Source organism: Phoca vitulina, unplaced genomic scaffold, assembly GCF_004348235.1.
Source record: "Phoca vitulina isolate PV1807 unplaced genomic scaffold, GSC_HSeal_1.0 scaffold7, whole genome shotgun sequence".
NCBI classification, from domain to species: Eukaryota; Metazoa; Chordata; class Mammalia; order Carnivora; family Phocidae; genus Phoca; species Phoca vitulina.
In genome coordinates this window covers 66,631,293-66,656,163 of record NW_022589710.1, presented here as the reverse complement: position 1 = coordinate 66,656,163, position 24,871 = coordinate 66,631,293, and the positions used below count along the sequence as shown (strand labels likewise).

The window sequence follows — 24,871 nt, the reverse complement described above, 5'->3', positions numbered from 1 at the left end:
TAATGAATCACTATGTTCTACCCTGAAATCCAAGAGTCTTGGACACTCAGAAAACCATGTATTTCTGGTTGGCTGCTCGACAACAGTTTATCAGATGAACCAAACTGATTATTCTGTAAATTAAAAAGAAGCATCTACAGAGGCCTTAGAATATTTCTGGAAGGAAGGTTATTGTTTAAATGTTAACATGTATACATGCACACAATATGATGGCTACAAATAACCAACCCTCCTCCCTCCCTCCCTTCTTTCCTTCCTTTCCTCCTAAGATAATCTTGCTGAGAGCAGTCACTAAGCACAAGCTCTCGCCTATAGGGCTGACACAGGGAGCAGAGGACCCAGGCCTCTGCTCACAGCACATGGCCGGTTCCGTCCTTGGAGTCCAGCCCCTGCAGCCCCTAAGTAGCTGCCAGTCCTATCTCCCAGACTTGCTGCCAGAAGTCTCTGATGCTTCTCTTGTCGGCACCCAGGGGGGCATCTCGGAACATCGCTGCTCCTGACAGCAGCATGCAGAAAGCAGGGGCATACAAGAGGGATCGTTTCCAAACAGTAATTATATCAAGCACTTTTTATGAGCCGATGTAAGTGCTGACCTGGACATCTTGCGGGAAGCAGCCTAGCGCAGCGGTAGGAGCGTGAGCTCTGGATGCACGTGAACCTGGGTCTGAGCCCCTTCCCAGCTCTGTGCCTGTGGGACCTGGGAAAGTTACCTCGTTTCTCTGAGCTTCAGTCTTCTCATAAAATAGAAATACCAATATCTACCTTGCAAGTCATTTTGAGAATTAGTGATACCAATATTAAAAACCTGGTACTTTGTAGGCTTTTATTACTATTGAAGAATGATTTCTGCCATGATCACTAACTTACAGGGGGCCCAAAGTACCCACGGATGCCTGCGCTTTTTCACACCCTGGGATAAGTGTCCATCTGATTCCATAGCCCAGCCTCACTGGTGTCGTCAGTTTCAGAAACCTCATTCTCCAGCTTTACCTTACCCTGAATACATGTTTCAAACACTAGAACTGAAAATACAGTTTGCCAGGAACTCTAGCAATCATGCCAATTAATCCTGTGAGGTCTAAGAAAGCCACAAATAGTCTATAAAGTGAAGGGCATTATCACACTACGTCAAAGTTACTTTGGACCAACCATAGAAAATTCTACAAAATCAAAGAACAAGAATGCTGGACATAAGCTCTCATGAAAGGAACTGAAAGCTAGAAATTACATTTGCATTTCAATTTTTACTTTCATTTTTTTGCTCTGAAAAATTTTTAAATTTTATTTAAATTCCAAATATATAAGAGGTATAAATGATAAAATTCCATTTTATCCAAGAATAAAGGGAAAGAATCTCATTTTTCCATTAATAATTTATTACTTTATTTATTCTTTAAAAAAGATTTATTTATTTATTTGAGTAATCTCCACACCCAGTGTGGGGCTCAAACTTATGACCTCGAGATCAAGAGTTGCACGCTCTACCGACTGAGCCAGCCAGGCACCACAATAATTTGCTACTTTAAAAAGTCACTCTTGAGGGGCGCCTGGGTGGCTCAGTTGGTTAAGCATCTAACTCTTCATTTTGGCTTGGGTCATGATCTCGGGGTTGTGAGATTGAGCCCCACGTTGGGTTCCGCACTGGGCATGGAGCCTGCTTAAGATTCTTGCCCTCCCCCTCCAAGTGCACTTGTGTGCTCTCTCTCTCTCAGAAAAATAAAATAAAATAAAATAAAATAAAATAAAATAAAATAAAAATAAAATAAAATAAAATAAGATAAAATAAAATAAAATGTTACTCTTGAAATGAGAGGACTCACTCTTGAACAATCAATGGGTCAAAGAAGAAATCACAAGGGAATTTAGAAAATATCTAGAAACAAATGTAAATAAAAACAAAACACACTAAAACTTGTGGGATGCAGAGAACACAATACTAGGAGGGAAGTTTATAGCAGTAAAGATGTGCATTGAGAAGAAGAAAGATCTCAAACAACAACCTAGCTTTCTACCCCAAGGAACTGGAAAAAGAAGAACTGAAACAAAAGTTAGTAAAAGTAAGGACCTAATAAAGATTAGAGCAAAAATAAAACAGAGAATAGAAAAATAGAAAAAATAAATGAAACTATAAATTTCTTTCAAAAAGATCAACAAAACTGACAAATCCTCAGCTAGACTAAGAAAAAAAGAGACCCAAATAACTAAAATTAGAAATGAAAGAGGGAATATTACAACTGATGTCACAGAAGTAAAAAGAATTCTATGACTACTATGAGCAATTATATGCTAACAAATTGGATAACGTAGAGGAAATGGATTAATTCCCAGAATCATACAACCTACCAAGACTGAATCATGAAGAAATAAAAACTCTAACAGACCAATAACTAGAAGGAAATTGAAACAGTAATAAAAAAAAAAAATCTCCCAACAGAGAAAAGCCCAGGGCCAGATGGCATCACTGGAGAATCCTACCAAACATTTAAAGATGAATTAATACCAATTCTCCTCAAAGTCGTTCAAAGAATTGAAGGGGGCACAGGGGAGCGGGGGTAATTCTTCCAATCTCATTCTATGATACCAAAACCAGGCAAAGACACAGCAAGAAAAACTATAGACCAATATCCCTGATGAAGCTTGAAGCAAAAATCCTCAACAAAATACTATCAAACTGAATTCAACAGTACATTAAAAGGATTACAGGAGTCCCCCCTTATCCACAGGGGATATGTTCTAAGACCCCCAGTGGATGTTTGAAACTGTGGATAGTACCAAACCCTATTTATACAGTTTTTCCTATAAGTACATATCTATGATAAAGTTTAATTTATAAATTAGGCATAGTAAGAGATTAACAACAATAATTAATAATAAACTAAAACCAATTAGAACAATATACTGTAATAAAAGTTATGTGACTATGGTCTCTATCAAAATATCTCATTATATTCTACTCACCCTTCTTCTTGTGATCGTGTGACAGGATAAAATGCCTATGTGATAGGATGAAGTGAGATAAATGAGGTAGGCACTGTAACATAACGTTAGGCTACTATTGACCTTCTGGTGGTATGTCAGAAGGAGGGTCTTGTGCTTCTGGACTGAGGTTGACCACGGACAACTGAAACTGCAGAAAGTGAGACCATGGGTAAGAGGGGACCATTATACCATAGCCCAGTGGGATCTAGACCTGCAATGCAAGGATGGTTCAACATATGAAAATCAATGTAATACACCACATTAACATAATGAAGGACAAATACCACATCCCTATCTTAACGGATGCAGAAAAAGCACTTGACAAAACTCAACATTCTTTTTTTTTTTTTAAAGATTTTATTTATTTATTTGAGAGAGAGAATGAGATAGAGAGAGAGAGCATGAGAGGGGGGCAGGATCAGAGGGAGAAGCAGACTCCCTGCTGAGCAGGGAGTCCAATGCGGGACTCGATCCCGGGACTCCAGGATCATGACCTGAGCCGAAGGCAGTTGCTTAACCAACTGAGCCACCCAGGTACCCCAAAAACTCAACATTCTTTCATGTTAAAAGCTCTCAACAAATTAGAAATAGAAGGAAATTACCTTAACATAATAAAAGCCATATATGAAAAGCTCACAGCTAACATCATATGCAACAGTGAAAGACTAAAAGCTTTTCCTCTAAGATCAGGAACAAGGCAAGGAGATCCACTTGCACCGCTCCTGTTCAACACAGTACTAGAAATCCTAGCCAGCACAATTAGATAAGAAAAAGAAATGAAAGGTATTGACATTAGAAAGAGAGAAATAAAGTTATCTCTGTTTGTAGATAACATGATCTTACATGTAGAAAGCCCTAAAGATTCCACGCACACAAACATTTTAAAACTAATCAACAATTTCAGCAAAGTTGCAGGATACAAAAATCAGTTGCATTCCTATACACTAACAACGACGAACACAAAAAAGGAAATTAAGGAAAAATCCCATTTGCTGCAGAATCAAAATTTGAGGATAAAATACTCAGGAATAAATTTAACCGAGGAAGTGAAAGACCTGTACACAAAAACTATAAAACACTGCTAAAATAAATCAAAGAAGACATAAATAAGTGGAAACCCAACCCATTTTCATGGATTGGAAGACCTAATATTGTTAAAATGTCTATAGTACCTACAATGATCTATAGATTCAATGCATCCCCTATCAACATGGTATTTTTTGCAGAAATAGAAAAAAAAATCCTAAAATTTAAAAGGAAGGTCAAGGGAACCCCAAATAGCCAAAACAACCTTGAAAAAAGAAGAACAAAGTTGGAGGCCTCAAAGTATCTCATTTTAAAATATGCTACAAAGTAACAGTAATCAAGTTGGTAGGGTATCTTCATTAGCACAAAGAGAGAAAAATAGATCAATGGAACAGAATAGAGAGCCCAGAAATAAACCCTTGAATATGTGGCCAAATGATTTTCAACAAGGGAGCCAAGAGCAGATAATGGGAAAAGGACAGTCTTTTCAACAAATGGCAAAGGGAAAACTGAATATTTACATGCAAAAGAATGAAGTTGGACCCTTAGACAATAAACAAAATTAACTCAAAAGGGATTAAAGACCTAAATGTATGACCTAAAACCATCAAACTCCTGGAAGAAAACACAAAGGGAAAGCTTTGGGATGTTGTATTTGTCAATGATTTCTTGGATGTGACACCAGAAGCAAAAATAGACACTTGGGACTACATCACACTTAACAACTTCTGTGTATCAAGGAAACAATCAATAGAGTAAAAAGACAACCTATGTAATGGGAGGAAATATTTGCAAATAATATACCTAATAAGGGGTCCATATCCAGAATATGTAAGGAAATTCTACAGTTCAGGAACAATAACAGAAAAATGAATAATTTGATTTAAAACTGGGCAAAAGGCTTGAACAGACATTTCTCCAAAGAAGATATACAAATGGCCAACAAGCATATAACAAAATGCTCAATATCCAGGTACATGGCTGGCTCAGTCAGTAGAGTATGTGACTCTTGATCTTAGGGGTCATGAGTTCAAGCCCCATATTAGATGTAGAGATTACTTTTAAAAAAGATGCTCATTATCACTTATCATATGATAAATGCCACGCAAAACCACAATGAGATATCACCTCATATTCATTAGGATTGCCATTAGCAAAAGAATAGAAAATAAGTTTTTGGCAAGGATGAGAAGAAATTAGGACATTTGTGCATTGTTGGTGGGTATGTAAAATGGTGTAGCCATTATGGAAAACAATATGGCGGTTCCTCAAAACATTAAAAATAGAATTACCTCATGACTCGGCAATATCACTTCTGGGTATCTATCCAAAAGAATTAAAAGCAAGATTTTGAAGAGCTATTTGCACAGCCACATTCATTATAGCATTATTTATAACAGCCAAGAGGTGGAAACAAGCCAAATGTTCATCAACAGTTGAATGGATAAAGAAAATGTGGGGTGTACGGGTGTGGGTGTGGGTGTGTGTATTATGCAGCCTTAATAAAGAAGGAAATCCTGTGATATGCTACAATATGGATGAACCTCAAGGATATGATGCTAAATGAAATAACTCAGCCACAAAGGGACAAATAAATACTGTATGATTCCACTCATATGAAGTATCTAAAGTAGTCAAACTCATAGAAACAGAATGTAGAAAGGTGATTGCCAAGAGCTGGGGATAGGAATTACTGTTTAATGGGTATAGAGATTCAGTTTTGCAAGATGAAAAAATTCTTCAAACTGATGGTCAGCAGAAGGGAGGTGGGTGGGGGGGATAGGGGAAGCAGGGGATGGGAATGAAGGAGGGCATTTGTTGGGATGAGCACTGGGTGTTGTATGGAATTGCTGAATCACTATATTGTACACCCGAAACTAATACAACACTGTATGTTAACTGTGTTGGAATTAAAATTTAAATAAATAAATAATTTTAAAAGGAAACAGAAAGAAAAGATGAAAAGTTTCTTGAGATCTGCTGCACAACAACAATGTCCAACAGTACTTAACACTACTGAACCGTACACTTAAAAATGGTTGAGATGATAAATTTAATGTTATGTGTTTTATTTTATTTTTTTAAAGATTTTATTTATTTATTTATTTGAGAGAAAGAGAGAGAGACAGAGAAACAGCATGAGAGGGGAGAGGATCAGAGGGAGAAGCAGGCTCCCCGCTGAGCCGGGAGCCCGATGTGGGACTCGATCCCAGGACTCCGGGATCATGACCTGAGCCGAAGGCAGTTGCTTAACCAACTGAGCCACCCAGGCACCCATGTTATGTGTTTTATAACAGATAGCAATCTGAATCCTCAAATAAAGTCAGCCTTGGCAATCTTCGACATCTAGATGAAAAAAAAAGATAGTCCAGATCGACTGCTGCCATTTAGAATGCAGAAGGTCACTTTACGTTGATTAGAAATAAATGATTCAGGTAAGTATTAAACAGATACGACATAAGGTTAAGAATGTCATTTTTTAAGTTTTAAAAAGCCCTGCAAAATCAATTTTCTTAAAATTCGCAAACAATAAGTACATGAAACTATCTGATAAAAACACAATGAAAATTTGCTTGTTGAGGGAGAGTACAAACACTACATATTTGAAAGAGAAGATAGGATCGCTACGTTTTCCTCCAAGTCACAGCCCAGCATCTGATCCAACACCTGAGAGCCCACTGGTGGCCCCAGCAGGACGCAGAGCACACTCACGCTCCCTGACCTGGCACCTGCTGGGCAGTCAGTATTGTAATGAGCCCTAAGAGCTTCTACGGTGGGCTTGTAACAAGCCGGGGGGGTATCACCGCACAAGAATTTCTTTAAGGTTTTCTAGACTATATTACCATCATGTATTTAATTTTCTAGAGCCTAAAAGCTAAGGCAAGTGGCCTGGCATATAATGTATGAAATTTTAATATGACAATCATGAAATTATAGAAATATTAGGAGCAAACTATGCTCTGACAGACAACATCAATATCTAGAACTTCACTGTTAGGCACAATTTAAAGGTATGAGCTTATCCAAATTTTATAGATAAAAAGTTAATGTTGGTATGGCAATCTGAATTTTGCTCTATGCCAAGTATGAAGCTGGGAAGAGCATATTCTTTTTTTTTTTTTTTTAAGATTTTATTTATTAATTTGAGAGAGAGAGCACAAGCAGGGGGAGAAGCTGAGCAGGGAGCCCGATGCGGGGCTCAATCCCGGGACCCTGCAATCATGACCTGAGCCAAAGGCGCTTAACTGACTGGACCTCCCAGGCACCCCTTCATTTTTTTTTTTAGAGCATATTCGTTTTAACACAGGTTACACTCCCTTTTGTGTTTTCAAGAGACCCTCAAGCAAAAATACAAAATAGCACACCGTGGTGTTAGCCAATGAGATTTCAAAGACAGTAAGAAAAAGTCTAAAAAAGCAGAATAATAAATGTATATAGGTCCTGATACGGCAACACACCAAATATCGTACTTTCATGAGTTTTAATTCAGACAAGAAATTAAGAGGTGTCACATAAAAAGGCAATATTTATTTTAAACCTGAGATGGAACTCTTTTTCGAGGTGGGTTAAGGCACTCTGTACCTACCTTTTGGTTGTGGCGGGCACAGCTGTTTCTTTCCTGGCCCCTGAGGGGGATGGTAGAGAGCCACTAGGTTTCTTTGGTAACACAGTGCCGTTGTTAACAGTGGTCCTTAAAGGCAGGGTCTGCACCAGTGGTCTTGCTGTGAGATAAGCAGAAAACGCAATCAGAGCTTTCCCCTCTGTCAAGGTGACTTTTTACAGAACTTAAGACGGGAAGGACAGCAAAGGACATCAATTTTAAAATGCTGGCAAAACTGAAAAAGGTGTCAAGAGAATTCAGTGGAGATTTTCAACTAAGGATACTGGAACAATGGGCCTAGACAAAATCTCTCCCCTTATGCAGAAATGAACTCAAAATGGACCGAAGACCCGAGCGTAAAATGCAAAACTATAAAACTTCTAGATGAAAACGCAGAAGAAAACTCTGTGTGACCTTGGGTTTGGTGACTTTTTAGATACAACAACAAAAGCACAACCCATGAAAGAAAAAAATGATTGTCTGGACTTCATTAAAATTATAAAAATGTTTGCTCCGTGAAAGACAATGTTACGAGGATGAAAAGACGAGCCACAAACTGGGAGAAGATACTTGCAAATCACGTATCTGATAAAGGACTTGTATACAGAATATAAAAAAGAATGCTTAAGACTCCCCAGTCAGAACACAAGCAGCCCAATTAAAAAAATGGGCAAAAGATCTGAACAGACACTTCACCAAAGAAGATCTACAGATGGCAAATAAGCATATGAAAAGATGCTCAACATCTTTTGTCATTAGGGAAATGCAAATTAAAACAATAATGAGATATCTCTATACACCTATTAGGGTGGCTAAAATCCAAAAAACAAACAAAATTGCAATTGCTGGCCAGGACCAGAGCAACAGGGACTCTCATTCATTGCTGGTGAGAATGCAAAATGGTACAGCCACTTTGGAAGACGGTTTGGCGGTTGCTAAATGTAGTCTTACAGTATGATCCAGTCATTGTGTGACATTAGGTATTTACTCAACTGATTGGAAAACTTATGTCTATATAAAACCTGCATTTACTATTTATAGCAGTTTTATTCATAATTGTCAAAAACTGGAAGCAACCAAGTTGTCCTTCAATTGGATAGTGGATAAACAAACTGCGGTCCATCCAGACAATGGAATATGATTCAGCAAAAAAAAAAAAAAGCAAGGAAGCCATCCACGCAAGGACAGGGACGAGTCTTAAATCCAGGCTGCGCAGTGAAAGCAGCCAAGCTGAAAGGCTACATTCTCTATGATTCCATTTAAGGCAAAACTACAGAGACAAAAACCAGATCAGTGGTTGCCGGAGGTCGGCCAGCGGAGGGGGGGCTGAACAGGTAAGGCGCAAGAGCATGTTAAGGTGGTAAAATGATTCTGTATGATGCCGATCATGCTATGTGACACCGTGCATCTGTCAAAACCTCCAGGCTCTCTTTTTTTAAAAAGATTTTATTTATTTATTTGAGAGAAAGAGAATGAGAGAGAGAGCACATGAGATGGGGGGGGGGGTCAGAGGGAGAAGCAGACTCCCTGCCGAGCAGGGAGCCCCTTGCGGGACTCGATCCCGGGACTCCAGGATCATGACCTGAGCCAAAGGCAGTTGCTTAACCAACTGAGCCACCCAGGCGCCCTAAAACCTCCAGACTCTTAAGGCACAAAGAACGAACTTTAATGTATGCAGATAAAAATCAGTTAGGAGATGGGGAACCCATGACGGATACAAGAATCAAATATATACTTCAAGTATGGGCTCTAACCTCATGGAAGGAGGAGGACAGGAAGGTGCCGTGAAAATGGGGAGAGACTGAGGAGCACATCTAAGCACTGTGCTCGGGTCAGTAACATTGTTTCCCACAGGGCATGGTCAACACCTCTGAAACCACTATCATGAGCCCTAGCAGTGAACAATTAAGGAACCGCAAGGAGGATGGTGGGAACCAGGCTTCTCACTGTTGCAGAGGGAGGCTACAGACAAGCGTTGAATGAGCCAGGGGGTAGGTCTCCGTATGAAGCCATGTTTAGCCTGATATAGCTACAGATACAAATTATACCTATGTATGTAAACATGGATTAGCATAAACACACTTCTTTGTTTTTTTAAGATTTATTTATTTATTTGAGAGAGAGTGAGCATGCGAGTTGGGGGAGGGACAGAGGGAGAGAATCTTCAAGCAGATTCTCCACAAGCGTGGACCCTGATATGGGGCTCAATCCCACAACCCACGAGATCATGACCTGAGCTGAAACCAAGAGTTGGGACACTTAACTGACCAAGTCACCCAGGCGCCCCAATATAAACACATTCCTTAGCTCTGCCTGCTGAGAGTACTGAAAGCAAGGACACCCAGCACCCAAACCCTGGTTTCTAACACGATTCCTCAACAACAAAGAACCAGGACTCCTTGGGGAAATGCCCAAATCCGGGGCTGGGGCAGGGCACATACAACATGAGCCTGGGGCTTCCTGTACTGCCAGAGAGTAAGGAAGTGCTCAAAAGCAATAATAAAACCCCAAACCCTATACTGATGGGGTGAGGTCACAGGGACCCAGGAGTCAACTGAAAGAGTTCCCCCAGTAGCCAGAGCCGGGACAATTTCAGCAACAAAATATAGACAGTAGCATTGGATTATAGCCCGAAGTATGAAACAAATATCCAGGAGTCCAGACTGATAGAATCACTGAGTAAATGATTAAATGGGCAAGAAAAGATCATTTCTCCCGTGCAGAATTTCAGATCATTTACGTAGATGCTTCATCCTCAAGCAGGTGGAACACGGTCCTCTGCTCCATAAGTGCGGGCGGCATAGTGACTGCCTTCTGCACGGCGCAGGGCGGAGGCAGGGTGGGGAGTCACTTCGCTGTGGACAAACCTGGCGAACTCCATCCCGGCCAGCGTCACAGTGACAAGTCACGTCGAGAGTATGTACCCCGGGCAGGATGTGACAGCAATGCTCTTTACCTCTACGGTCTTCCTCCCTAAAACCCAGGACCTACCGGACAAACCCAAGTCGAAAGACAATGAACTATCTGACCAGGGCTCCTCAAAACTGTCAAGGTCATCAGAAACAAGGAAAATCTGAGAAACTGTCAGTCTAGAAGAGCCTCAGGAGATATGATGGCCAAATATAATCCCAGATGGGATCCTGGAACAACATAAAAAGGATGTTAGGGATAAACTAAGGAAATCCAGATAAAGTGTGCCTCTAATTAATAAAAAATGTATCACTAGGGCACCTGGGTGGCGCAGTCAGTTAAGCGTGTGACTCTTGATTTCGGCTCAGGTCATGATCTTGTGGGTGAGGCTGAGCCCTGCATCGGGCTTTGCGCTCAGTGTGGAGTCCGCTTGAGATTCTTTCTCCCTCTCCCTCTGCCCCTCCCCACCACGCGTGCACTCTCTTTCAAATAAATAAATCTTTTTTTAAAAGAGGTAAAATAAAAAATAAAAAAAGTATCATCATTGTGGCATACTAATGTAAAATGTTAATCGCTGGCGAAGCTGGATGCGGGGTAGATGGCAACTGTCTGTACCGCCCTTGCAACTTTCCTTTCTTTTTTTTTTTTTTAAAGATTTTATTTATTTACCTGACAGAGAGAGACACAGCGAGAGAGGGAACACAAGCAGGGGGAGTGGGAGAGGGAGAAGCAGGCTTCCTGCGGAGCAGGGAGCCCGATGCGGGACTCGATCCCAGGACCCTGGAACCATGACCTGAGCCGAAGGCAGACGCCCAACGACTGAGCCACCCAGGTGCCCCGGTCCTTGCAACTTTTCTATAAATCTAACACTACTCTGAAATAAAAAAATTGATTTGAAATGCTAGCAGAATTTATTTCGCGCATCACAGAATTAAACCCGCCTTGACTGGGGTTCTTAAAAACAATGACAAAACTGCATAGAATGTTTTTAACACACCGAAACTTTTCGGTCCCTAAGGCAGGGGGCCAGGCTTCCTTCTCTTTTCAAACGTGACAGAAAATGGCAAAAGGCAGAGGCGACGCCCCAGCCAGAGCACCAACCCCTCCCTCCACCACCCTCCACGCACTCTCTTGCCTCACCTCCTGAGCACCTGCCCACCCGAGGGCCTAGCGTGCTGGGAGCCAGCATTCCTCAGCGAGGCACCGCGGCTCCCGAACCGGGACTCCCCATCTTCTCTCGTGTACGTCTGCCGTGCCTCCCAGACGGGACCCTTCTCCCCCGAGGACGACATGCATCGTCACCGTCATTTTCACTACTCTACCTTCTCTCTCTGCTTCGTCCACCATTTCTGTTCCCATTCTGGTTTTGTTTTGTTTTTTAAATACATGGACCCTCAATGTTCCCATCCACCCAGAACCTGGGAACATGAACTTTTTTGGAAATAGGGTCTTTGTCGATGTAATTAGTTAAGATGAGGTCATACAGTATGAGGGTGGGCCCTGAACCCAGTGATGGTGTCCTTGTGAGGAGCAGAGAAGAGACACAGAGGCCCCGGGAGAGAAGGCCAGGCGACGGCGGATGCAGAGCTGGGAGCGAAGCATCTAGAAGCCAGGGAATGCCAAGGATGGCCGGCAGCCACAGAAGCTGGGAGAGAGGCCTGGAACAGTCTCGCTTAGAGCCTCCAGCAGGAACCGACCCTGCCCACACCTTGACTTCAGTCCAGTGTGCTGGTCTCGGACTGCCGGCCTCCAGCAGCGTGAGAGAGTAAGTCTGCTGTCTCAGGCCCCCCAGTCCCCAGTTTGTGGTCATCGGTCACAGCAGCCCTAGGAGGTGAGAATGACTCATGTCAGCCCGGCTGTCCCTTCCATTCCTGCTATTCCTGCCTGTCCAGCCGGTCTCTGAAGCATGACTCCTAGACCCGAGGGTGGGTCTCCTGGGCGTTTGGTCAGACCTGTCCAGGCTCGTCTCCCCGTGGCCCTCACCTTGATGTCCCTCACCACCATCTCCAGCGGTGCCTGGGCGCTGCCACACAGTGTTACACATACTCGTTGTTGGGCAGAGTGGGACAACTGGAAGGGTGCTGTCTCGGCCTACTGGGACCTGCACATGTGGGGGGCTCCTACTTCACAACCAGCCCAGAGAGGAGAGGACACGGTCCGACCCCTGGGTTAGCCCGCCTCCCCGCCACCAGGCCCGTCAGGATCTGGTCTTTTATAACGTTTAAGCTGCTCTCATTCTGTCCATACGGCTTTATTTCTCCCACTATGTGCCCAGACTCCTCATTGCGCCCCCCCCCACACACAAACCAACAAGCAAAACGATGCCACCTCCTTAGCTTTGCCTCTGTCGGGCTCACAAATCTGAGTGTGCACAGCCTCACCCGGAGGGCGTGTTACAATACAGACCTCCGGGCTCCAGCCCCAGTGTTTCCGATGCTGGGTCTGGGTGCAGCCTGAGAATCTGCCTTTCTAACAAGCTCTCAGGTCATGCTGCCACTGCTCTGGGGACCGCACTTTGAGACCCACAGGCTGTGCCACTGTCCCCTCCTTGTCATTCCTGCCCTCCCGGATGGCCTCTCGGAGCTCCTACCCCATGCCAGTTTGTACCTTACAGTTTAGCCCTTGCTTATCACTGCTGTTCCAGGTGGGCTAATCTCACCTTCCAGAGTAACAGTGGGCGGCAGACACTGGTGCTGGGAGGGGTGCCATCTGTCCATGTGCTCTGCATGCCTAGCTCCAGAGGTGGCCAGTCCGGGTGGACTGCTCTGTCTCTCTGGGCTGAGAGCAGAGCAGCTGTCATCCCTCCCAGGCCCCATGGACTTGGAAGGAGCCAAGGAAGTAAATACTCCGACCTCCCTCTCTCCCCTTCTTCCAGTCCCCAGCGAGGGCTCCCGATGCCCAAAGATAACTGGGAGGTGGAGGGCAAGGGCCTCCTGGTGCGGTCCCCATAGGTCAGCCTGCAGGGCAGAGCCTGGAGGACGGGAAACAAAGGACCCAGAGGGGCTCACGGACGATGTCGGCTCCTCTTGGGCCCCTGACCCAGGACCGCCCCCCCACCCCCACGCTTGCCACCAAACCAGGCTGGGTGACCTCCTCCCTGCTCCCACAGCCCTGGCCTGTGCTGCCATCCCCAGAACACCGCATGGCAACTGTCTGTTTATTCGCCTGCCCACTCCATGGACGACGGGAGGCTCCCTGAAGGTGGCATGCCTCCACAGCAGGTGTTCAACCGGGATTTGTGGGTCACACCGCACTGAATTTCAAGAACAAAAGCCCTGCTTCCAAGAGAAGGCATTATGGTACCATTTCTGGGCCATCGTGAAATTTTTATTTTTTTCTTGAGTCATAATTTCAAAGTTCAGCCTCCTAATAACCTACTTCTGTCCTTCTCCCAGAAGGGGAACTAGGACTGTAGAAGCCCATGAAAGATCAGCTGCGTGCGGCAGGCTCTCTGACCGGGGGTAACAGATCTTGTATGTTAAGCTATGACAGAGGGCCCCTGGGCGGCTCAGTCGTTAAGCGTCTGCCTTTGGCTCAGGTCGTGATTCCAGGGTCCTGGGATCGAGTCCCGCATCGGGCTCCCTGCTCGGCGGGGACCCTGCTTCTCCCTTTTCCTCTGCTGCTCCCCCTGCTTGTGCTCTCTCTGTTCTCTCTCTCTGACAAACAAATAAAATCTTAAAAAAAAAAATAAGTCGTGACAGAGCATCATCAAAAGCGAAAAGAATCCTTAAAGTTCTGATGAGAAATCATGAAAGAAAAACCGAAGATGGGGCGGGGGCATGGTGACTGCCCTCGGAGTGATGGAGAAGGTGGAGAGATCCGTTAGGGCTACACGCGGATCTGGGTAACATCCCCCGGGGTTCCTCACCACTGACTTTGTCAATAGCACAGCAACTGCCACCAAAATGCCTTTAACTAAGTGCCCATTGTGTACATGACACCTCAGCAGGTTGCTTCCATGTTTCCCCATCTAGATGTGATTAGCTACTCAAGGAAAAAAGGCGGCCACCATAAAGGGAAAGTTCTGGAAGAAAAAAATGCCTCCTGGTGTCCAGTGTGAACGAGTACCAGCCTGGATTGGGAGGACGGGAGGACACAAGAGCCGCTACAATGAGTCATTTTCAGACAAGCGATCTTTAAAACCGTGGAAGAGAAATAGCACAGGGAAAGGTTCAAACACAATTTCCCGCTCATCAGGTGCAAAGATAAATGACTCCTTTGCCTCCACATGACACTAAGAGATGAGACATTCTTCTGGTTCATAAAAGGGATTTTTAAAATAACATTTTAATTGTTCCTAGGGGCAAAATGTAGACCCACGGCACGAAAGAAGGATTTCTCAAATAAAAGGAGAATGAATGATAAATGGTGTGTGTTTAGAATGCATTCATGGGAGCGGTATCAGGACGGTCGGAATCTCAAATCTCAAGGGAGACTGAGAAGCACAGAGGACTGAAGGCTCAGACAGGACTGGCCTCACTCTCAGTTCGGCTTACTTACGGAGCCTCGGAGAAGTCACCACCTTTCCAAGCCCCAGCTTCTTTGTGAAATACGGGTAACAGCGGCCAGCCTGCAGGGCGCTGCGAGGATCAGGAATGAGCAGTGGGAGTTGTTAGCGGCGTGTCCAGGATGCTGCAGGCACACGAGAAGTGGGGGCTCTTACCCTATGGCTACATCCAGATGATGAAATGCTTTTGGACATCAGGGTGCAATCGAGCCCCCGGAACACGATGTGAGTAGAATTAGCGTTAGCGTGTCAGTTACGTTCACAGGCACCTACGGCGGAATCAGACCCACGCGAGTGTCCTCAGCCGCATCCAGCACACCCAGGGACGGGCAGAGGCAGACGCCTGGCAAAGTGAGGGTGGCAGGGGAGTGTGGGTAGGGGCAGGACCTCAGGTCTGGGCGTGAAGGCCAGAGCTCTAGGCCCAGTGTGTCCCCAACTGGCAGTGTGACCTTAGGCCCCATTTTTAGTCCAAATGCACTCTAAGGATGTCTCTTCCCACCCTGAAATCGGATCCTAATTCATGCGGGAAGAGTGTCCTGAGTTTCTATGACTTCGCCACCCCGAGTCAGTTCATAGACAGACTCGACAGTCCACCAGGGAGCTGAGCCACGAGGCTGAAGGGGACAGGCCCTTGGTCCAGCCACACGTGCAGAACTGATGACTAGTAGTTACCTGGCATACTCTTTCATAGAAGGTCCTCGATAAACTACCAGGAGTTAAATTTCCTGCAAAATGACTCCACAACATGGTAGCTGAAAATCTCTGGCTCTAACAAAAGTATTCGCAATCTCGGGTCTAAAACATTCACAATTAAACCTGAAATAAATTTTTTTCAATCTTTCTAGGTGGTAGGATTGGAATATCCAGACTTTAAGAACTGTGATGACATATTTTCAAAACTAGAGTTGATATAAATACAGAAATTCGAGTATAGCTAGCTGAACCTACCAATGCTTATTATTATGAGCTGTTACAACCTAAAGACCAAGAAACCCTTTTCACTCGCATCATAGTAATAACTCAATGTGCAATATTTGATAAGTAAAACATCCCATTAGGTTTTGAAATAAACTTAATTATGCAAAGCGTGACTATGTATGTGGTTATGTGTAGAAATCCAAAGTTTAATTTTAGCATATCTGACCACTATGAATCTAGAATTCCTAATTATCCACCTATTTTATTTATTTATTTTTTTAGAGAGAGGGAGAGAGAGAGAGAATCCCAAGCAGGCTCCATGTCCTGCGCAGAGCCCACCACGGGGCTCCATCTCACGACCCTGAGATCATGACCTGAGCTGAGATCAAGAGTTGGATGCTTAACCGACTGAGCCACCCAGGTGCCCCAAACTGGAAGGAATCTATTTATAGGCTTCATTTATTTTTTACTTTTTTTAAGTAGGCTCCACACCCAGTGTGGACCCCAATGCGGGACTTGAGCTTGAGACCCCCCTAATTATCCATTTCAAAATTTATGAGATGTCCACGTTTGGAACTGGAAGAGGCAAACTGTGTCCGCTACACTGTGAGACAAGTGGGTAATAATTACTTAAGTTCTGTGGAAAATCCCGCTGCTGACACCCGGCAAAGTCACACGCGCTCTCATCCTCTGATGGGCAATCCCGCTTCTAGGAATCTGTCCTAAAGACATACTGGCAACAATGCAAAATGCCACACGCACAAGGTCAACCACTGCGGCATTACCTGTAAAACAAAAGACCACCCACAGGGGATGCTGGAGTCAACTGCGGGGCATCCCCACCCTGGCGTGCGCTGTAAGAGTAGTAGGGAAGATCTCTCTACCCTGTGGTGGAAAGAGCAAGTACAGAACTGCTTTATCTGCTCTGCAGAAGCCTGAGGACTTTCAGCAGATTTAAAATCTTAACTCTTCTTATATGATTTTTTTAAAAGATTTTATTTATTTAAGAGGGAGAGAGAGCGCGAGAGCACAGCGGGGGAGGGGCAGAGAGAGAGGGAGAAGCAGGCTCCCCGCTGAGTAAGGAGCCCGATGTGGGGCTCGATCCCGGGACCCTGGGACCATGACCTGAGCCAAAGGCAGACACTTAACCAACTGAGCCACCCAGGCGCCCCTCTTCTTATATGGTTTTAAAAAGCTTTTTAAATGATCAGACTACACATGAATCAAGTTTTAATATAGTGTTGGTGGGTAGATGAGGCTCTCTCTGGTATCACGGGTTATTTGAATTCCTGGGCATGGGTCTGGTAATATAAGAATCCTCTAATGCTGAATAGTCAATATAATGGCAATATGTATGGGCAAAAAAGACATTAATGAACTGATTATGGAAAGTCATTTATTAGCAACCCGAATGTCCGTCAACTGATGAACAAATAAGCAGTGTATTGCATCTCTGTGCACCAGAGTATTATTCAGCCGTCAGAAGAAATAAGGTGTTGACACCTGCTCTGACACGATGTACCTCGAAGACCTGCTAAGTGAGAGAAGACAGCGGCAAAGACCACATACCGCGTGATTCCTTTTATACAAAATGTCCCCAACAGTCACATCCGCAGAGACAGTGGACTGGTGGTTGCTAGCGAGGGAGGGCAGGGGGGCATGAAAGGGGGTAACTTCTGGGGTGATGACAACGTTCTGAAATTAGAGAGTAGGGATGGCTGTACAACTTTGTGAACCATACTAAAAACAGTTTAAAAGGTTGAATTTTATGTTCTGTGAATTATATCTCAATAGGCTGCTATAAAAAAGTCATTCATTAGAAAACTGGAAAAATCTGAATGCTGACTTGATATTAAGGAATTACTTTTTAATAATAAATTTGTGATAAGGGTATTATGGATTTTTTAAAAAGAGAATCCTTATATCTTAGAAATATATACTGACATATTTATAGATAAAATGATACAATGTCTTGGATTTGCCTTAAAATAATCCTAATGGGGTGAGGGAAGTAAGTCATAGGGGGGATAATAAAACTGGCAACATGTTGATAAATAATGAAGCCAGGTAAAAAATAAAAGGTATTTTTCTTTCTACTTTTATATACATTGGAACATTTCATAATATAAAGTTTTTTTTTAAAGATTTTATTTATTGGGGCGCCTGGGTGGCTCAGTCATTGGGCGTCTGCCTTCAGCTCGGGTCGTCATCCCAGGGTCCTGGGATCGAGCCCCGCATCAGGCTCCCTGCTCAGCCGGAAGCCTGCTTCTCCCTCTCCCACTCCCCCTGCTTGTGTTCCCTCTCTCGCTGTCTCTCTCTCTCTGTCAAATAAATAAATAAAATCTTTTAAAAAAAAAGATTTTATTTATTTTAGAGAGAGAGAGAATGGGGGAGGGGCAGAGGGAAAGGGAGAGAAAATCTCAAGCAGACTCCACGCAGAGCCTGATGTGGGGCTCGATCTCACGACCCTGAGATCATGACCTGAGCGAAAATCAAGAGTTGGACGCTTAACCGACTGAGCCACCCAGGCGCCCCATCATAATATAAAGTTTGAATACAATCCTTAGTCTCTGGGAAACTGAATAAATCTACTAAACCTTCTCCATAATTCACTAAATAATGCCTGTCTAAACAAGGGAGGGCAATTAATGGGAAAAATGGGAGAGACTACAGTGTGTTCCGTCTTAAAAAAAACCCCAGAAGTTATGTTCGTAATAGAGCCATCTGTAAGGCGAAAGACAAGGAGAAAACACAGTGTAAGAGAGAGAGGGACACAAACTGCTAACTGCAGTTAGACAGGATAAAGAACTAATTATTTGTTACTTTCATTCATTGCAGAGAGCTTAAAATTTTAATTTGTTATTTGTCCCTCTCTAATAAAATTTGTGAAGGAACCATACATAATATTTCACACAATCATGTGCCAAATATGATCTATGCTATTTGGGACACTTTGCAAATCAAGTTAAACCTTGAGAAGAGAGCCCTCATTTCAAGTCCTTTGGTTACTCATTTCCTAAATACTTGGTTTGATTTGAATAATGCGAAATTAAATAATACTGCTAAGCAGATCAACATAGATGGTAGAAAGAAGGCATGTCCAGCCAGGCCTTGGGGGCCAGTCCCAGATTTGTGTGACCTGGGGTCAATTATCCAATCTCCTAGAGGCTGTTTCCTCATCTGTAAAATGGGCATGATAGCACCTACCTCAAAGAACTGTGGAGAGGGGAAATGGGCTCATGTATCCAAAATGTCTATTGCAATGTCCAGCACCCAGCCAATCAATAAATGGTAGCTATGAGTATCATTCTGAACATTAGGAGTAAGTGTCAACATAGCAGAGACCATTGAAAGGTTATCTGTAGTCTGCTTTCATCAGCAGTCTCGGAGGCTAAGTCCTGATACTGGAAGGTTTTGATGGCCCAGAACAGCAGGACCCACTTGCATATAAGCATCTCTACTAGAAAGTTTTGGTTATATTTAGTAATTCTCTGATCTGTTAATTAATGGGGCTCTGAATATAACCAATAAAAAAGTCTGCAAAAGGTATATTAAAGTTTACAAAAGGCAAGCTGCTGAATTACGGTCTGAACACACAAGCAAAATTTAAAATGATGAATAGGAATTACTTGCTCGTTAAGGCATAACAAAGCAGACAATCCCAGATACATGGGACAATGACAATATTTTAATCTACATTTTACAGTAAAATCTTATAGCACTCCCCTAGCCATGCATGTACACAATGGGCCTATTATGAATTTAACTCCAAACCATGATTCCTTGTCTTCTTGAGAACACGCGTGAGCCAACTCCAGCCTCCAGACATTTGCTCTGAGCCCTGCTGTTGTTCTCAGTGCAATGAAGATCAGATTCAGGGTAAGAAAGGAATAATTTTTATTTTTTAATTAAAAAAATTTTTTAAAAGATTTTATTTATTTATTTGAGAGAGAGAGAGAGAGCACACAAGCGGGGGAAGGGACAGAGGGAGAAGCAGACTCCCTGCTGAGCAGGAAGCCTGATGCGGGGCTCGATCCCAGGACCCCAGGATCATGACCCTGAGCTGAAGGGAAACGTTTAACCGACTGAGCCACCCAGGCACCCAAGAAAGGAGTCATTTTTAAAACACAAATTTCTTCTGCTTATGACACCAAAGAATATTTAGAAACCAACTAAAAAGTATACAAGAAGAAACGCAATCACAATCCTACCACTCAGGAAAAAAAAAAAACAAACCATCAATGATAACTCTTGGTATAGCTCTTTCCCATCTTTTTGCACAGATTTTGTCTATTTACTTGAATTATGCCATATATACAGTTTTATGTCTTGCTCTTGACTCTTAATGCAATGTACAGCACTTTCCCTGTTGTTACAAGTAACACAGACATTTTTACAGATGACACCGTACTCAAGCCTACGAAGGGCTGCGGTTCTCTAGCCATGCCCCTATAGCTTGCATTCCTTCCATTCCTTTCTATCCATTTATCCTCCACCACGCATGATGTGGCAGTGAGCTCTTATTTGTGATGCGCTCTTCTGTATTTATACTCACAACAGCGATCTATAAGGGGGTCTTGTCCCTGAATTCTGCTAGTGGCCAGTGAGGACTGCCCTGCTCCATCCACAACACCGAAAAAACTTTATTACCAAGAATTTTTTCAATATGTGCCTCCACAAACAATTTGATTCTCTTTTCTCCACTCTATGGTAACCCAAGCTCAGCATAATTTAAAAAAATGCCGAATCTCCCCATCTGAGAGTCAATCTAACACAAACAAAGCAAATTCTGCAGGCTGAGGTTCTCTTGAGTTAAGATGCATGACAGGGCAACCAGTTCTTAATACTTAGAAAAAAATACCAAAGGCAAAAGGAAACAATAACAAAGTCTGGGGAGCTTAGGTAGAGACTGAGTAACTCCTAAGACCCAGGGCGGTATCACTGGTTAAAAACCCAGGGACAGGAGAATGTTGCCAAGGAACAGTGGTCTGAGACGGAGCTCCCTCTACATGAACTCTACGTCCACAGGCCCAGCGTCGGATGGGTCGGCCACAATCTGCCCCGTGTCTCAGGAAGCCATGAACTCGATCTGTCAGTGAATTATTTTCCCGAGACTGCAGTTCTCATTGTTATGCTAGTGAGTCATACAAAGAATAATAAAGTAAGTCAAAGCTGAGAGGTCACGATAACTTCCTACACATAAGCGAAGTTCCGTCATGGAAAGGGATTAGAATCATGATGGACAGCCTCACAGGCAACACGGGCTGCTGTGTGGCCCCCGCCGTCTACCAGCCTGGGGTGACTGTGGCATAGACACAGCAGCCCCCACGCACCGTCTCTGAGCTGAACCACGCTGAGCGCTTTGAAAGCTCACTGCCCACCAGTGTGGCCTGTTTCATGGCAGCACAGCCAACCCTGTCACCGGGCAGGTGTGCACCCAAAGCTCGATGTGCACCCAAAGCTCGAAACACTGAACCCTAAGCTTTTGACAACACTTAATGTTTAACAATTAGAATGCCGTGTGTCCCGTCTTCTTCAAGTCTGGATCAGGCCAAAATAATGTAAAGTGTGATCGTAATAATAATGTGGCCTTTTACAACCAAAGGAAGTTTGCCCCTGATCCATCTTGTCTGAAAGATCCCCCAACTGAGCCGCGGTACTGAGTACAGCTCTCCAGCTAGAGGTGCCTGTGCACCCACACGACTCTCCCCAGAAGGGAAGCAGCGACCCAGAGCTTCTGACAGGCCCCCCCTCCCCCTCCCCACCTCTGCTTCCACTGTCCTGTAATTAACTGCTTGGGGGAAACCGTGGCCCATTGCATCCAGGGGATGCCACCCCATTCACCAGCTTTCTTCTGACCTTCGTTCTGTTTCTTGGGGTGACCCCCTGCTATTATGTTCTGATTAACTTTTACTTATGAAAAGAATATTATACAGAAATAGAGCTCACTATGAAAACAAATTTTTCTCTTTGACGAAGTTTTATAAAAACCAAACTTTACTCTTAATCAAGAGAAGAAAACTCCTTGGTAGGTCTCTTGTATTATTTTTTCCCTAATTTTTTTTAAAAACAGAAGTTTTGGAAGTCTCATGTTTTATATGAAGCAACAACTTCGAAAGTACCCTTTAGGGTAGAGTAGTCATCGGTTTTATTTTTGGAAAGCTGAGCAGGTCAAGAATACCTAAATTACCTGGTTTCTATTTAAAATACCCTAATCATTCTGTAACTTAGGAGGAGGAAAAAACATGATTTAAAAGGATTATTCAAGGGGCACCTGGGTGGCTCATTTGGTTAAGCATGTGACTTAGGCTCAGGTCCTGATCTCGGGGTCCTGATCAAGCCCCTCAGCAGGCCGCTGAGCAGGGAGCCTGCTTCTCCCTCTCCCTCTTTGTGCTCTCTCAACTAAATAAATAAAACCTTGTAAATAAATAAATAAAAGGATTATTCAAGAGGTAGCGTTATGCGGTAACAGATGGCAGCCACACTTGTGGTGAGCAGGGCATCACTGCTCACCAAAATCACTAAGTGGTACACCTGAAACTAATGTAACATTGTGTATCAACTATACTCAGATAAAAAAAAATTACAAAAATATATAGACATTGCCCAGCATGTATCTCTTACATGGAGCTGGCGATAATTACCCAGAAGGACAAAGAAATAGATTTCTCTCCAAGGATATGCGAAAATGTAGCCAAGTACTTGAGAAAAAAGTAACATATGCAACATCAGATAGTACCCTCTCCTGACTCCAAGAAAAACATGGTAACTGTGAAATAATTTGTTAAATCCAAACAACCAAAAAAAAAAAAAAGCTAATTTTAAAGGGACATTTACATGCCAGTGTGATCTCAAATGTTTTAATCAAAGGAATTTAACAGCCAAGATGAGTTCTGTTTTCTAAAGCTAGCCACAAGGAACAGAAATCCTGGCAAATGATGAGCAATGTATACGGGCTGAAAGCAGACATCAGGGGACTGACTATGACTAGTAGGACAGAAGTTTTAACGAGGCGTGGTACTTCCAAATTTTAAGAAGAGGGTCACTACAAAGTTACTTCAAACACAAATATTGCTTTTTTTATGTTTCACACATAGGCACCACAGGGAAATGAAATGATTTAAATTTGCCGGAAACCCACTAGGTACGGAATTCTGCAGTAGACTACGTTCTCCTGGACAGCAGAGCAGGAGATTCGAAAGAAACAGGAGTCTATGCCCAGGAGGAGCTTACTAGCTACAAGGGGGGGGGGGGGCAGTGAGTGATGAACTTGTGGGTTCTGAGCTCCTCAGGGAAGGGCCTGTCCTCTGGGCCCCCAGTTCTTGGCTCCGAGCTTCGCTGTGGCATAAGATAATTAAGTGTTGGCTGTGCTGAACTGAATGGTAGCAGACAAGCTGAGTATAGAGAAAGAGAGGAGAGTTATCAAGAAGTTTGGAACAGCCTCCAGGACGCCCAAAGGATCGTGGGGTTTTGGTTCTAGGTTCTGCCTCGCAAGCTCCTTCCATCCTATGATAAACAATTGTTCCCAACAGTCCACCGCGGGTGGTTCTGAGCATTTACTGATCACCTACACGTGTACACCCTCGGGCTGAACAACTCACTAACATCATGCCGAAAAAACCCCGTCCCACTTTGTGTGATGATTCTGGCAACGCCGAGACCAGCTCATCGATGCTCTGAGTCTCCGGTCTCTGTCAGCGCTGAGGAGCAAACAAAACTAGGGGCAAACACCTGCTACGAGACCAAGCTGTCCGCCGTTCCTGCACACCTAAGACGCCCACCTTTGGTAGGTCCTTTCCTGTTCAGCACAGCCTGCTGCTCCTCCGTGATGTTCAGCCGCCGAACCACGTCCGCCAGCGCCGATTTGAGCAGCTGGATGTCATCCTCTTGCATCTGGACACGCTGCTCCAGGGAGGCAATGCGGTCTGTCACCTCCATGCTACTGGCAGCCGAAGCGCTGTCATCTGAACCAAAAGAGAGGAACCCGTGACTCTTTAGCACTCCCCAGAGAAACCAGACCAACACCCGTGCACGCGCACATGGCTAAAACGTAACAGCATTTATCAACGGAAGGCAACCGCTCTTAGGCAGAAACCATGTGGGACAGCACTTACTACCCAGAACCACTACACCTCATTCTGCTACAGTCTTTCTCGTGCTGCTTGTGCTTTTCACTTCTTGTTAGCTATGAGGGTTTTTTTTTAAAGATTTTATTTATTTATTTGAGACAGAGAGGGAGAGAGACAGAGCATGAGTAGTGGGGAGGGGCAGAGGGAGAAGCAGGCCTCCCGCGGAGCAGGGAGCCCGATGCAGGGCTCGATCCCAAGACCCTGGGATCATGACCTGAGCCGAAGGCAGAAGCTTAACCACTGAGCCACCCAGGCACGCTTAGCTGTGGTTTTATTTGTCATTATATTATTCTAACACAAGGCAACGTATTTTATTTTCTTCCCTATGATGTCAGAGACCTCAGAGGTGGGGGGGGGGCTAGGAGGTACCCACTTCAACTTCACACACACTGCAGAAATCCACCGCATGGCCTTCTAGCTTTTGTGCTATCGATGCTAACTGACAGGGTGGTCAGATAATCATACGACTACACTATCTCCTGAAACCAATATTATGCACTATATGCTAACTACCTAGAACTTAAATAAAAATTTGAAAAAAAAACTTTTTGCATGATTTCACTATGTACTTAAAGTTAATGTATCATCTTTTCCATGTACAATAGCTTTAACATAGCAGTTATCAAATGTTTTGGTCTCAGGACTCCTTTATATTAGTAACAATTATTGAGGACCACAAATAGCTTATTTGTGAATTATGTCCATCAATATCTATTGTATTGAAAATTAAAACAGGCAATTTATAAATATTTAATCATGACCTATTTAAAAATAGCAAAGCATGACATGTTCAATAACACA

At 43.7% G+C, this 24,871-nt stretch overlaps 1 protein-coding gene across 6 annotated transcripts in view; it reads right to left on the bottom strand.

The window, feature by feature from the left end:
• Nucleotides 1-24,871, bottom strand: part of EML1 (EMAP like 1) — a 145,015-nt gene that overhangs the window by 52,739 nt on the left and 67,405 nt on the right. For 5 of the 6 annotated variants that reach the window (XM_032405914.1, XM_032405911.1, XM_032405912.1 and 2 more), the window contains exons 2-3: nt 23,723-23,905; nt 7,592-7,727 (exon numbers count right to left, since the gene is read on the bottom strand). In XM_032405914.1, the coding sequence (XP_032261805.1) occupies nt 7,592-7,727; nt 23,723-23,879 (293 nt within the window). In that variant the 5' untranslated portion in view covers nt 23,880-23,905. Of the gene's footprint in view, nt 1-7,591; nt 7,728-15,016; nt 15,116-23,722; nt 23,906-24,871 lie in introns of those variants that run through there. The other variant, XM_032405916.1, reaches the window with a different exon arrangement.